The following is a 15,661-nucleotide window of genomic DNA, read 5'->3' on the forward strand; positions in this document are numbered from 1 at the left end:
TAAACACAGAGACTTGGTACGAGTATTTTAAAGACCTGTTCAGTATTGCAGAGCCAGACATATCTACTTTTCATGAAGAAGATACACCCACCTTGAATACGGAAAGTATACTATCGAATGAATATACTGGTAGTAATTGGGTTAAGTCTGTCACTGATGATATATTTAATGCCCCTATCAGCAGTGAGGAAATACAAGAGAATATTCGGAAGTTGAAATGTAATAAAGCAGCTGGAACAGATTTTGTAATTAGTGAAATGTTTCAATGCTCAGATAATATCCTTGTTCCATATTTACTTGTATTGTTCAATTCTATATATGATAAAGGTGTTTTTCCTTCAGAATGGTCAAAAGCAATCATTGTTCCATTGCATAAAAAGGGTGATAAAAATAATGTTAATAACTATCGGGGAATATCTGTACTGAGTTGTTTGGGAAAATTATATACCATGATTCTTAATGGCAGATTAACGTTTTGGTCAGATGCAATGGGAAACATTTATGAAGAACAGGCAGGATTTAGAGCTGGATATTCCACAATGGACAATGTTTTCATTTTACAAGTTTTAATTACAAAATATCTCTCAAAAATGAGAGGTAAATTATGTGCATGTTTTGTTGATTTCGCTAAGGCATTTGATTCCGTTCAAAGAAAAAAACTCTGGCACTTATTTGGTAAACATGGGTGGGCATCAAAGATGGAAAAATCATTAAAAGCCATTTATGAATCAGTTAAAGCTTGTGTACGAACCAATGGCAATAACCTTACAAGTATGTTTGATTGCCCTTTGGGAGTACGTCAGGGTTGTGTTTTAAGCCCAATCTTGTTCTCTTTCTTTATAAATGAACTGGTTCTTGAAATTAACTCAAAATCTAAAAATGGCATCCAAATCTAATAGAAATATTCCTTTTACTTTTTGCTGACAATGTTGTCCTTTTTTCTGATTCGGTAATTGGTCATCACTGTCCGTCAATCTAAATAAAACTAAAGTTCTTGTTTTTAAAAGCGGTGGGAAATTATCAAAATTAGAGAAATGGATATACAAAGATGCACATATAGAGGTAGTTTCATCTTATACTTACCTTAGAATATTGTTTACTAGGACTTTGAGTTGGAATAAATATCTAGAATCTACATCGGTTAAAGCTAAGAAAGTGTTGATGTCAATCCTACAAAGTTTGTTAAAATATGATAATCTATCCTGTAATTTATACTTTCAAATTTTTGATACAAAGATAATGCTAATTTTACTTTATGGATCAGAAATATGGGGTTATAGAAAATATGAGTGTATAGAAATAGTTCATCTTTATGCGTGTAAACGTGTAATTGGGGTTCGATGCTCCACCCCAAATGGTATCGTACTTGGGGAATGTGGCAGATATCCATTGTATATATTTTCGCTTAAGCGCTGTATAAATTATTGGTTAAAACTAATGACTCTTCCATCCACGCGATATCCAGTAAAAGCCTATAACATGGTGTTCCATCTGGATCAAAATGCCAGTCACTCACGCAATAAAAATAATTGGGCAACAAATATCAAAATCACCCTTTTCAGTTTAGGCCTTGGATACGCATGGATGGATCAGGGTGTTGGAAATGTCAAGATGTTTATGTCATTATTACTCCAAAGAGCTAAAGATTGTTTTCAGCAAATGTGGATAGAAAAACTAAGAAATAGCAAATGTACATATGTATTCTCTCTTCAAACAACAATTTATACTCGAAGAATATCTAATATCTGTTATAACAACAAAAAAATTGAGTATCGCTAGCGCAGTTCAGAGCAGGATATTATGATTTAAAGATCTGTAAAGGTATATTTAAAAAGTGTAACAATATCTGTACATCTTGTAACCTTAATGTTGTAGAAAATGAGTATCATTTTATGCTTGTGTGTAAACTCTATCGTCAATTAAGAAACAAATATATTCCAAAGAAGTTTATAACTTACCCAAATATTAATTTGTTTTGCATACTCATGTCAACTTCAAATATTACTTTATTACAAAATATTGCATTGTACACACATCGTGCATTGTTAGTTAGAAGAAACACCCATACCTTGTAAATACGTTGAACTATGGGCCTATGGCCTTTCAGTTTGCAATGAATAAAACAATTTGATGTAACTTGTGCTGGCCTGATATCCTTCGGAGCTAAAATTGTTGAAGATTATGTCATACACTGAAGACAATGAATCACCCTACGACAAACACATCTCTTGCTGATTGAAGGACTTTGACAGTGCATCTGACTTAACATTGATTAAGATGTTAATAGCTTTAATGATTGAAACAAATGTTCTTAAAGCTTCAATCCTTCAAGCAGTAACAGTGACCTATAAGATTAAAGCCACAACAGAATCAAAGGATTTGTGATGATGGTGCACATGCATGCACTGGTCCAGACTGATGCCGACATATAGTGCTTGCCCACTGAGATACCGTGCCACAGTTTATACCCCGTCACAACATGAATACCCCACCTTAAGCACTGTATAGCCCCTTAAAGCCGAGGGTAATTTCTTTTGGTATGACAAGGCCTGGGGATTGCACCCCTAACCTTCCGCTCTCTGGTTGGATGCTCTACCTCTAGACCACAGTGGCATTCTGTTGAGTTAACAAAATAAGGCCACCTATTTTTCATTGGCATATTTTTTACAGGAAAATACCTGTCAGTAGGCGATGAAACAGCAAATTGAATTGTCAAGCAAGAAACTGGAAATTGCATGCCCATATTTGGCACAGGTGTGTCAATTACCATTGTTTAAGATGTCAGAACTAAAGACATCTCCCAGTAGACAGAATCACATGCTGTACAATGATACCACAGTATCTACATTTGATGTATATATCATTGAGATTTCATAGATTGAAAACTACTGTTACTTACAAAAGTATGGCTCAATGCACAGTGCCAGGTGCCTTGCCTTATGTATTATGAGTTTGAGAAAATTGCATGGGGGCATGGATCATGGGGATGAGTAATCATCGAAAATATGTAACCTAACTTACAAAAACAACCTTTGTCTCACATGTGTATAATGATATGCGTACACACGAAATTGTGAAAATACTTTTAAAAACATTCCTAACTGTAAATTATTACATTAAACATGTTTATGTTATTCGGCAACAATCAAAACAGGGAACCACATCATTTCCTTGAATGGTTTGCCTGCCCGAAACGGCTTGCACTCCTCGCCTGCTACAGCTCTGAAGCAATGGGTCGGGTATCAGTCTTGCTCTATCGGACCTTTTTCCCAATACAGCAACTCGCTGTGGTGACAAATTGACCCATTTCTGAAGTAGGTCTGTCTGTCGAGAGGTTCGGTGACAGGCCTACAGCATATCGCCATGATGGAAACGTTAACCCATATCCATGTCACGAGGGTCGGGAACAGGCCAATAGCATATCACTATTGGGGAAACGCTGACCCAGTTTCCTTGTAGCACAATATTAGCACTGTTATTGAGTCGCATTTTTGGTTCAGGGTCAGCATTAGTATTTATTTGGAGATTCATTAGTTTCAATATTTACAGTATATAAATATGCTTCTTAAATAAATGACCCTGTTACCTCGAAGCTAGTGGAACTGTGTTGTTACTTCAAGATATCTGGACATACGAGATGGAGAGACACTGACATGCAGACATATCAAGTTGGTTGGTTTGTTGTTTAACGCCACACTCAGCAATATTCAAGCTATATTAAGGCGGTCTGTAAAAAAAAAAAAATCGAGTCTGAACCAGACAATCCAGTGATTGAAATCATGAGCATCGATCCAATTGGGATCGATGACATGCAACAACCAAGTCAGCGAGCATGACCACCCGATCCCGTTAGTTGTCTTTTACGACAAGCACAGTCGCCTTTTACGGCAAGCTTGAGTTGTTGAAGGCCTATTCTACCCCCGATCTTCACGGGTCACATATCAAGTAACAATAATATTAGTAAAATCTAAATATTTCTTTTACATTGGTATACTTATCCGGCATTACTCCTGTGCGATGGTCTTGCCTGAAGAAATGAAAAGTTGTCCTAGTCAAGTCTGAAGCCTGACCCAATACAGCTTTCACAGGTGTTTTGCAGGATGAGTATAAAAAAAATAAAATTAAAATAATTTATATTGTACTAATTTTTTTTACCTTATCCTGCATTACTCCTTAACGCATCTGCTTCAGACATTACGGCGGAGGGCATACCTTCAGGTGTAATGCCTCAATTTGGATAAATCCTCAAAACACAAAAAAATGTTGATGAAACCGTATAGCATGTCATCAATGCAGTTTGGTAATACTTGCTCAATCTTGTCCATGGAAAGAAAACGAGTTGAGGACGTCCAGGTAAAAAACAGTAAGAGAGCTAAGCATGTGCTGAATTCTAGAAACTGAATTACCGAGCCAAAGCTTGATAAAGCCCCCTAACGGGTCTGTAAACACAGCACCCATTGGCAAAGTCTGGGTCCAGGCAAGAGGAGTTCGGCGTTTGGTAACCAGAGGGACAAAACTGCGCACAACTTTTGACATCTTCTAGTGCCACATCTCTCAGATAATGGCTAGCGAAGACAGTTACATGGCAGAGGCGACCGCCCTGATCACGTGAGGGTTGTTCGCTCTCTTGGGGGAATCAAGGTTGGCGATCTTGCTTGCCTGAAGGATGATGGCGCGTAACCATAGAGATATCGAACAATAGTTAACAATAGTCAAATATGTGATACCTTCACTCAAATTACCTTATATTTGCTGATCTTGTTAGTAATAATGATGTCATTTTTGGTCTATTTCTACCCAATGACGTCATTTCTTGTTAAATTTGGATTTGTGACACTAATACCGGTGCTGACGTCACTTGCGGTCACTGGAGGAAGTTGATACTCCGCTGTCGTAGCCTTGCTGATGTCCTTGTTGGAATGAGATTTGCATGACAGAATAGTCTCCTTCCATGGCATCTCTGTGGGTCTGTAGCCGAGAGATAGAACTTTAGAACTCTGATGGGACATAAAAGTCTGTCTGGGATATACACTGGTCTCCCCAAGGCAGGAATGGTATAGTGAGTGAGTGAGTGAGTGAGTGAGTATGGTTTTATGCCGCTTTTAGCAATATTCCAGCAATATCACGGCGGGGGACACCAGAAATGGGCTTCACACTTTGTACCCATGTTGGGAATCGAACCTGGGTCTTTGGCTTTGACGAGCGAACGCTTTAACCACTAAGCTACCCGACCGCCCCCAGGAATGGTATAGTGTCTGTGGCCCAACGGTCCCATGGTGATAGATTGATTTTTGGCTACAAAATCTGGGAGCGATCTTAGAGTAATTCAGGTCCAATGTTGATCATTGGTGAGACTAGAATAGTCCATAGCATGGAGTTCTGAAACTCCTTCTGCTGTTGCCATGGCTAGGAGGAAGGATGATTTTCTGGATTTTTGGAGTAATGTGGCCTTAGCCATGGCCTCGTAAGGTTCCGTTTAAATTGCCGATAACACAACAGATAGATTCCACTTAGGGAAGATATGAGGTTTGCGAACATCTTCTAGTAGGAAGTATCTCAGTATCATAAAAGTCTGTTTAGATTGGGATGGTTTCCAATTGAGAGTCTGTCATGTTAAAGTACAGTGTGAAGAAGCTCAGAGTAACCGCATGTCTGCATCCTTTGCATGATAACTTCCAGGCGGTTCGATGTAGGCTGGGCATGTTGTTGTGAAAATGCTGGACTTGAGCTGTCATAACAGATCTCGACCGAGAGGTAACTGTAGAGGTTCTTCCATTAGAAGACTTAATAATCTGTGGAACCACGCTCTGCTGGGCCAGATTGGTGCTATCAAGATTATCATTCAATCCGTCTCCTCCACCTTGTGGATGACCTTTTCTAGGAGAGATCATGGTGGGAATGCGTATGCAAATAAACCCATCCAATCAAACGATGGTGCATCGATCTGGCGAGCCCTTGGGTCGGGAACCGGACTGACATAAATCGGAAGTTGATGGTCTTGGCAGATGGCAAAGAGATCTAAGTGCGGTGTGTCCCATAACGTGGTTATCCAAGCAAAGATCTGGGGACGTAAGGTCCATTCTGTTGCCACTATTCTCCCCTTGCGGGAAAGGTTTTGGGAAAGGCTGTCGGCAAGGATGTTCAGCTTCCCAGGAATATGTCTTGTTTCCATCCAGCAACTGATGGAGTCTGTCAAGGCAAACAATTATGTCGTCTCCATTATCAGAGAGCTGGATCTGGTTCCTCCTTTATTCTGGATGTATCCCAGTACTGTGGTGTTGTCCGTGGCTATGAGGATGGATGATTTGGAGAGATGTATCTTCCATGCCAGGATGGCATAATAGATGGCCTTCATTTCCTTGCAGTTGATATGAAGTATCCTCTCTCCGGTGCTCCAAGATCCCTGTACCATGAGATTGTCTATATGGGCTCCCCATCCCGAATCTGACACGTCTGTGAATAGATTGTGTTTGGGCATCGGTGGAATGCGGTTCATCACATGCTCTCTGTGAGTCCACTACTGCAGGTCCTGTAATAAGTTGGGAGGTAACTGAGTCTTGAACTCTAGGGGGTGGGATCGTAGTGCGTTGATAAATGTCTGTAGAGGACGTAACATCCACCTTCCTCTGAAGGTCATATCCTGTTTTGACGTTAGGTTGCCTAGAAGAGACATCCACCACCTTAGAGACCTGCTGAGTTGACATTGTGGACATTTCTTGAAATGCAGTTTGTATCCGTGAGCCATGACCTCTAGAATCCAGCGGTATGGCGTAATCTACTTCCAATTTTCGTCGTATGACATGATCCAATTTGCCGTTGAAAGTCTTGGGAGCAGATATTGGCTGTGACATTATCATCTTCTTGGTATGGTTGGAAACAACTCTTGAGCTTATTTGTGCTAGTAGTTGTTGATGCTGAACCCAGAGTAGCTGTGAAAACATCCATGCATTCTGACTATAGTGTCTAGCAGGCTGTGGATAAGTCCGACTTAATCCGTCCTTACAGTCATAGGAGTCTCTCCAGGTATGCCTTCATATGATGTCTGCAACGGAATGATGTGCCCGATTCCGGTGACAAACCAGTTGATATAAGCGTCAATGTCCATTGAATGCCTGGACGTCTTGGACAGGTCCTTGATCTGTGAAGCAGGTAACGTGACATTAGCACTAGGGTTGCGTACTAGTTTCGTAAAATCTTTGTCCAAAACTTGATGATCCGGAAGTGGAGAGTCATGACCTCTTTTCAACTTCTGCTTCAATGAAGGTAAGGGTAGCCGGTCATCATGTCTGAGCTTGAGTAGTTTTTCAGACACCTGGTCTACCACCTTGCCTGTATAACTTGGCCACAGCAATGTCTGGTGGATGTTATGAGATGATGTAGGAGCATGAGCATCCTCCATATTCAGGCATCTTAGGCGGTGATTTTTCTGTCATAGGAGGTTGGAGTACAGGCATAAGATGATATAACTGAATGAGTTCCACAAAGGTTTATCCCTCTGTATAATCCTGCAAGGGTGAAACATCAGACTGATCCTCATTTAGGTCCTATTTCGCCTCCAAATGACTGTGGGTAGCTCCTGAGAGGGGTGGATGTTCGTAATAGTCCATACACTCAACATGTTCCCTGTGCCGTTCATCATCCGCTGGTGTCTGGATTCTGTTATGAGTAAGGTCCGTGTGGTTTGTGATGACTGCCCATGTATAACGGAGCCTGTATGGTAATCATCGGGTTACCGTGGAGTCCGTGCGGTGACCATATAGTGTCTTGTCAGTCGGCTGGGTTACTGTGGAGTCCTTGCGGTCTTAGCTGGGGAGTATGACCTTGTGGTGCCCTGACGGGACCCAAGTGGAGATCTAGATGCCCGTGTATCATGGTAGAGTAAAGCTTGAAAGCTTCTACCCGTCTGTGGCAGTGGCATAAACAGATGGCTGTCCCCCTTGCGGCTTCTTGGCCAGAGGACTCTTCTAAGCCAATACTGTTTGCCTCTTCTTTATAATCTCCATATCTTGGTTTATAGCTGAGAAGCGTGACTTAGACATCGCCTCCATCATCTCCTGCTGTTGTTTGAAGAATTGGTGAATCAAGTTCATAGAGAAGGCAGGAGATGATTCTTTCGCTGGAGCAGGGATAGAGTCAGAGGCTACTTCAGTGTCAATTGTCGCAATGACTTTCTTCTTAGCTGCTTCCCGCCTTCTAGCTTCAGTTAAAGCTTCAGCTAACTTGGTGAAGGCTTTGTTGGATAGATTTGAGCACTGGTCGCATCTTGCCTCATCTGTATATACAGCCTCTCTGCACTTCCAGCAGCTGCTATGAGGATCTCCCGTGATCATAAAATGACCACACTTCTTGCAACCAGGAGCAAAGGGAGACTCCATTATGACCACACAAAAACACCTCACACCAGCTTATACTTACACGAATACGATTGTCACTACAATTAGCAGCTATTGATATTGACTTAATGTGTCTGTTTTATAGAAAACTATTAGAACAATCTTAGACTAATGTGACTACTACCAAGTGCTTGATCATTATAATAGGTAACAATAGGTGTTGACTCTAAAACACACAGGAAAGAAGTGAGATTCATGCCATTACGCATGTCATAGTTTTGCTTGCTGTAGTGATATATAGGTTACAACTATTGTGTGTGATTGACAGTGAAGAGGACGTCTGTTAAAAATCTGTGTGAGTGAGTGAGTTGGGGTTAACACGGCTTTTAATAGTATTCCAGTTATATCGCGGCGTGTCAGCTTAATGTGGGAGGAAAGCCCGAAGTGATGCAGGTCTTAGATGTTTACCACTTCGGTGAAACCCACGAGCACGGGTATGGTGCTGACTAACCTAGAAACATAAGTTAAAAATCTGAAAATACAGGAGTTATGGCAAAGATTTAAAAGAGGTAGAGGATTCGCAAGAATTATGGTGTTACATCTGACTTCAGTCGCAGATGTCTGGGAGACAGGAATAAACAACATTTCCAAGCGCCGCGTAGACTCTTGGAACGGCGAAAGAATTTTTTTAGTGCACACACAGGGCACAGGAGTTCTTCCTCTTGAACACCCATCCTCCTGGAGATAGCTGGATTGGTGAAGGATGGGTCAGACTGTCTCGATATCTGGTTCTTAGCTATAAAATCGCAACACAGCCTAAGGTGAACTGCTCAGTGCGTACCACCCTCAAAGTGTACACAGGTCATAGAGTGCATGTAACTCGCTAACCCTTGCTGCTGGTGAGATGAAAAAAGGATGTTGCTTGGAGAGATTTGAACAGAGACCCACGCAACCCCTGAAGTACCAAATTCAAATCCTAAGCAGGGGTGTCAACATTTGGCCTTCTGATCCTCAAGCTTTAGTCATCTTACGATCCTCTGGAACACTGAATAATGGGCAATTAAGTATGTTGTAATGGTGCTGCCCTTCAGGGGTCATTTGGTACGCAAACATACGAGGTACTGAGACGACACTGCAGTGAGATCCTGATTCTTCTTTTTACAGAAAGTTTCGAAAGACTGCCACTTTTCATCATATAAGGTTTCGGGAAGAGGGATGGTGTGCCAACGCAATGGCCTTAGCTGCCTGGTATCAATAGCCTTTCGTGCCTTGGGCTCTCTTGAGATGAAACAGGTGTTTTCTGCAAAACTTCTTAGGTCTACGAACCACCTCTTTGCCGGCCACCAGAGTGCGACCAAAATCAAAATGAGGCTTTTTGTATCACTCTGGAAGTACAGGATGTGGCAAAGTGTATGCTCCTTGTACTTCCAGTGGGATGCTGAATGCGTCTACCACCCAAGCCTGCTGATCTGGGATCGGAGATATATACCTCCTCAGCTGGTAGTTTTGAAGCGTGGCGAAGAGGTCGATGTTGGCCTGAACGAACCGCTGATGCACCAGTTGAAACGCCTCTGGATGAGGTTTCCACTCCTTGGGAGGTACCATGTCTGGCCTGGACAAAGCATCCACCAACATGTTCCGGGGGTCCGGGGGTCCGGGGATGCGTTGGACTAAAATAGAGAAAGATGATCCACCAGATGAAAGAACCGGAAACGAAACGAAGCAGGAAGTGATTGTTGTCCCTTGGTTGTGCAGGCCTCAAACTGATCCATCTCTGCCAGAAGAGGCCCAGCCTCCCATCTACAGGTATGTCGACGATTGGCACCATCGGACAATCATGATTGGGAGCCAGCCTACCCCTTGTCTTGAATGTCTTGATGGTTCATTGCTTTCCCCTCTTATCCCCGATCATGTCTTGGGATTTGCGATGGCAGGACTGATCAGAGCCCTGACCTCTTCCTCGGCCACAAAAAGAAACGACAAGGGTTTAAGTGTGCGCCTGATCTTGGTGAGTCAAGTATCTGGGGTCTTAATTGTAGTTGGCTTGGACGAGCCGGCACATCCTCCGGAGGTCCTCATCAAAGGTGTGCGCCTGGTCAGCAACTTCAAAGGTGTGAGTAGGACCTTGTTGCCTTGAAGGCCAGGAAGAGGGTTAATCTGGAGAAATTCCGTGACAATGTCCCTAAGCTAGGGATCAGGTGGTATAGATGTAGGGTGGGACCAAATTGTGGCCCAATTGTCAACTCCGAGGCCGGGGATGGTACTTCCACAATCAGACGGTCCGACATCCAATCCGACATCTGGGCCAAGCTGAGATGAGTGTCCCATTCATCAGAAGAGTCAAAACCTTCAGCCATGGAACCTTACGACGCACAGGAGAGCGGTGCTTACATCGAGAAGAGACACTGGTGACGCATCCAAACCTAATAAGGGCGTAGCTGTCAACATAGAGGGTGTAGAAAATACCACAGAAGTCAGCTGCACGGCAGATGTCGCAGGATCACAGGCACTAGATGAGTCGCAGACGCTGGAGTTGATGGAGGTGCTGGAGTTGATGGAGGCACTGGCGGAACGTAAGTTGCCGGAGGTGTAGGTGCTGTCAGCTGATATACAGCCACAGGTGCTGGATACAAACGTGTCATCTATAGCTGACACACTGACAGCATGAAGGCTGCACATACATGAGCGGGAAACCAGGTAACTGGTCCTGCACAGTGGTCAGCACAGGATAACCTTGAAGATGCAGCCATCATCGACACGCCGGAGCAGACAACATTGAGATACCCGAAGGCATCTTCTTTTGGGTGTCAGAGTAGATAAATTGGATCCAGTGCTGGAAATCCAGCAAGGCCTGACGCCTTCACTGAATTGTTCACAATCACCTATCTTTGACATATTGCAAAAGTGTTATAATGTTACACCCGAAGTTCATGTATTTTTAGTCTGTCCACTTGACATAAAGAACAATGTGTCACTACAGCCTCAATCTCTTTTGCTATTTTGCCTTTCACACCCAATGGAATATGTTTCAGACAATAATCAAGACTGGTTCTTCTCTGGCATTGATGTTTTATATTTACTGAATCACCGGTGCACAGGAGCAAAACATATGACAATGGGACTGCTATTTTCAGGTTATCATTCGAGAAAATCGCACCCAATAATATTGAATATATTGTTTACACATTGAGACATACAAAACAAATACAGTAATCGAAAGTCACTTCAAATTTATCCTTGTTAGAACAAGAAATTTATTACCATTTGAGCTAATACAACACAAGATAGTTTCGCAGTATTTCTAAATGTTGTGTAATAGCTAACAAACCTGTAGCATCCATGGCTGGTACCCCAAGCTCAAGGCTTTTGTCCCTTGGTGTGGCTGCTAAACTAGGAGGTAGAGAGGATCTTGGGGTGCTTGAAGGAGTTCTGTTTGCCATGTTTTGTCTGAGATTGTGGTCAGATATCAGCTGGGAACAGGCATGGTGACCTTGTATGACTGCACAGTCATCAGCTGTCCAACCTACAACAGTTATAGACACTTTCTATTTAAAATATACGTAAATACATCACAATTCTTCTCAGATTTGTGCTTAATTTTGAATGACATCACTGTGATGGTCTGACTCCCTGAACACTGCCAGGTATATAGCTGGCCCTGGTTGTCCAAAATGAAAACTCAAGCCACAGTAACAACATAATTATTGCTTTGCGAAACAGAACAATTACTTTTATCCTAGGGAAGTTTAAACTGTCCAAAAGCTTCCCCACCAGAAACATATTGATGCATCATGAACCTATCCTTAATCCTATTGTTGTCTTATTCAAAGATAAGTCTACTGTGTTTTGAAATGTTTTGAGGAAGTCTAAATGTAGATTAGATAACTCTTATTTAAAACTGGAAGCTTAGAAATTCAAGAAAAAGCTAACTGAAGAGTCCTTTTGTTTTGTTTCTTGTGTGGCGTACTCAGGATCTGGGGGTAAATTGATATAATTAGATAAATAGAGGGTGGGTTAGTTTACAGGGATTTGGTTGGGCAACCGCATGATGTAGTATCAATCTCTGTAGTCATTTATTGTGGAAGCTTATACTCATTCGGGCGTAGAGGTGAGGATGTCACGCTGTGTGCATGCTCGGCTAGGCGGCAGCCATGTTTGAGAGGGCTGAGATGTAAGGAGCATGGTCATTGGTTGTGTCTGTTTCCCTGTCACATGGTCCATGTGTCAGCTACAAAAGCCTTCTCTGGGTAGGGAATTGTACAGGAAAAAATGCTAATGCTTAAGATATTAAAACAGCCGCAAAGCAAGCTTCTGGTATACAATATACCATTTACTGTCAAGAGTTTGATGATGCAATACAACATAGAAAAGGCACAGCACCTGGTCTTCACATAACAAGTTTCGAGATATTGAAAAACCTACCTGTAGTCCAGGCATTCTAGGCCATTTTTTCACTAAACTTGGAACAAATTGCAACAGAATTTATTTCACCAAAATGCATTTTTCTACAAGTTCCTGAAAACAACATACTAAAAGTCCCAAGCAATCCTAGTTTGGGAAATATGGCTAATTTACATAATCCAATATGGCCACCAATTATCAATTTATCTTCCATATTTCTGATGAGGTTCAATGTTTTGATAAAAAACACAACTATGTGTTGTTGTGAAATAGCCATATTATGTTTCTAAAAAGATATTCCCAACTACAGAACGTTTTCAACTATTAAGAAATCTGCACAAATTCAAGAGGGCCGCCAATTCCAAGATGGCCAACAGGTTTCCTAAATGTGTGTTTACACTGTTGAATCTTTTAACTCTAAAACAGTGTGCTAGGACTTATATGCATAAAACTTGGCACACTAGTGAGTTGGGTTTAACGCTGCTTTTAACAGTATTCCAGTTATATCATGGCGTGTCAGTTTAATGTGGGAGGAAAGCCCGAAGTGATGCAGGTCTCAGACGTTTACCACTTCGGTGAAACCCACGAGCACGGGTATGGTACTAACAAACCTAGAAACAGAATCGGGGCGAACCGGGATTTGAACCCACAATCATATGTTTCTGGCGTGGCCAAGGGACGCAATTCCGCACAGCGAATCGTGGCGCCTTAGACGACCGGGCCACCCTTGCCCCCTACTTGGCACACTAACTCACTGAAGTATAGTTAACACTATAGAACTCAAGAACTTCTGAAATTGAAAAAGCAGAAGCTAGAAATTAATGCAGAGCACATTTTACAAAGAACTGTTGACAATACAAAATAGAAAAGCCACTGCCCTTGAACGCATAGCTAATACCCAAGTGTGCAGGCATCTTGCGGCAAGGGAGACTACTCTAGTTTGGAATCTCAGGGAAATATGCATCTCCATTGCATAAGAGTTCCACCTTAGTGCTTAAGGGAGTTATAGAAGATCTTATCCTTACGATGACACTAAAGGGCGCTTTGTGAAGCCAGTGTAAAATATTTTTTAATGGCACCCTTAGCATCCTCCTAGCTGCTAAGAATGTCCTTAGCAAAGAGGGTTTTGTGCAAGCGGGCCCAGGTCAGCCGAAATTGCTAAGGCAGAAGGCGACCTCTTAAACACTTAAAGAAACAACAACAACAGGGAATTGTGTGACATCCTCTATCCAGCATTTGGTACAATCTAGTGAACTCCCGAGTCTTGTATTAAGACCTTTAGTTATCACTTTTCTATTGTCCTTCGAGGGATAATTGTTAGATTAGTGATAGTTATGGGTGGGGGAAATAAAGTAGGATTTGAATAGGTTTGTTTAGATATACTTTATTATGGGAGTTAAAGGGACAGTACATTGATGGTTCTGTGTGTTCTTAAATCATGCATGAAATAATTTCTGAGTGTGACATCACATGCGAGATGTAATTCTCAAGAGAAAGAAAGTGTTTTTTCTTATGGATAAAGTACAAAAAGCTAATTGCAAACTTGCTTAGATTAAAAGCCAGTGTTTATCAAAGCCAATTTACGATGTAAATATGCCTTGGTCATATGAAATCAATCATTCTCAAACCTCGAGTTCCTGGAGGCCAATATGCTAAAACGTGAAAAACTATTGTCATGCACATCACTGTCGCATTTGTGGTAGTATATCAAAATAATTATGTAAAACAATAAGTAAATCGCATCGATAGGCCCTCTGTAGTAGTATAGGTAATAGGGGTTCTGGACCACTTCCACTGGAGCCGGATTTACTACTACTACTACTACAGGTGGCATTTTTTATGCCAAAATGATTATGCGATTCAACGACAGTCATGAGATTAAGTTAAATTGGCTCTAGCTCACCAATACCTGGGGCCAATCATTGCTTCAGATGAGCCAAAATGGTAATAAAAATATTCTTCATTATTTTTATTGATAAAGCGATATTCAACATTTTTATTAAGTTCTTCGTTCATTTTACTAGGAGACCAGACTATATAACTACACTCTTCTTGGAAATTGATAAGAAACAATTGATAACCGTATTTGGTTGGTTTGACATCACTGATATAATAAAAACCTTGTGGTAATTCTCTCCATTTAATAGCTTTTTCGATCTCCATTATTATATATATTTATGTAAGCATTTGTCTAAATGTGATCAAACGATTAATCTCCAACCAGTTCTTTGGTTTTGGCACGGAATAATTGACGCCCTTGTTGCCTCCCCTGTTCTATGAACTTTTTTTTCTTGTCTTCGCTAATACCACTGGTCTTATGAGATTTTGATCGAATCTCCTGCTTCATTTCGTTGTATTTGGTGAGTTCTGAAAACACTAAACGAAACTCATCCTCGGATATCTTACAATCGACCATTGCTGTTGAAATATGATCCTCAATGCTGTTCAACTTTGCTTCGGCTAGTATCCGAATACTATCGTGTTTTAATGCTTTCTTTTGTAACCTACAAGAAATGAATTTTATCGGTATTCCTGCCAGTCCCGAGACTCCAGCGGCTATTTCCATGCCGAGCACGATAGGCGCGGCGATTATAGTTGATAGTAAACCAACACCTGCTACACCGAGTCCCATGCCAGCTGCTACAAGCGCAGTGTCAACTCCGTCCAGAGCATTCACACGGCTCTGCGATACTTTTTATACAATCCAAGTCTCAACTCCCTATCCTTCTCTATTCGATGTTTTATGTCGCTTATTTGATGTATGGAAATCCATCAACAGTTTCCATCTTTTCAATTGCTTCATCGAGCGCCGGATATAAACTCATAGTGTATATTACGGTCATATAATAGTCTTTAATTGGTCTTGCTTAAATGTTTTGAGAGTATACATCAATCTTATCAAATGTATATTATACGGCAAGAATATC

The 15,661-nt window shown here is 41.5% G+C and overlaps 1 protein-coding gene across 3 annotated transcripts in view; it reads right to left on the bottom strand.

Moving 5' to 3' along the window:
- Positions 1-15,661, bottom strand: part of LOC124114452 (ankyrin repeat domain-containing protein 26-like) — a 792,436-nt gene that overhangs the window by 640,928 nt on the left and 135,847 nt on the right. For all 3 annotated transcript variants that reach the window (XM_046475021.2, XM_046475020.2, XM_046475019.2), the window contains exon 6: positions 11,662-11,856. In XM_046475021.2, coding sequence (XP_046330977.2) covers positions 11,662-11,856 — 195 coding nt within the window. The remainder of the gene's footprint in view (positions 1-11,661; positions 11,857-15,661) is intronic.

Source organism: Haliotis rufescens, unplaced genomic scaffold (assembly GCF_023055435.1).
Source record: "Haliotis rufescens isolate VD_foot unplaced genomic scaffold, xgHalRufe1.0.p SCAF_22, whole genome shotgun sequence".
In the NCBI taxonomy this organism is placed as follows: domain Eukaryota; kingdom Metazoa; phylum Mollusca; class Gastropoda; order Lepetellida; family Haliotidae; genus Haliotis; species Haliotis rufescens.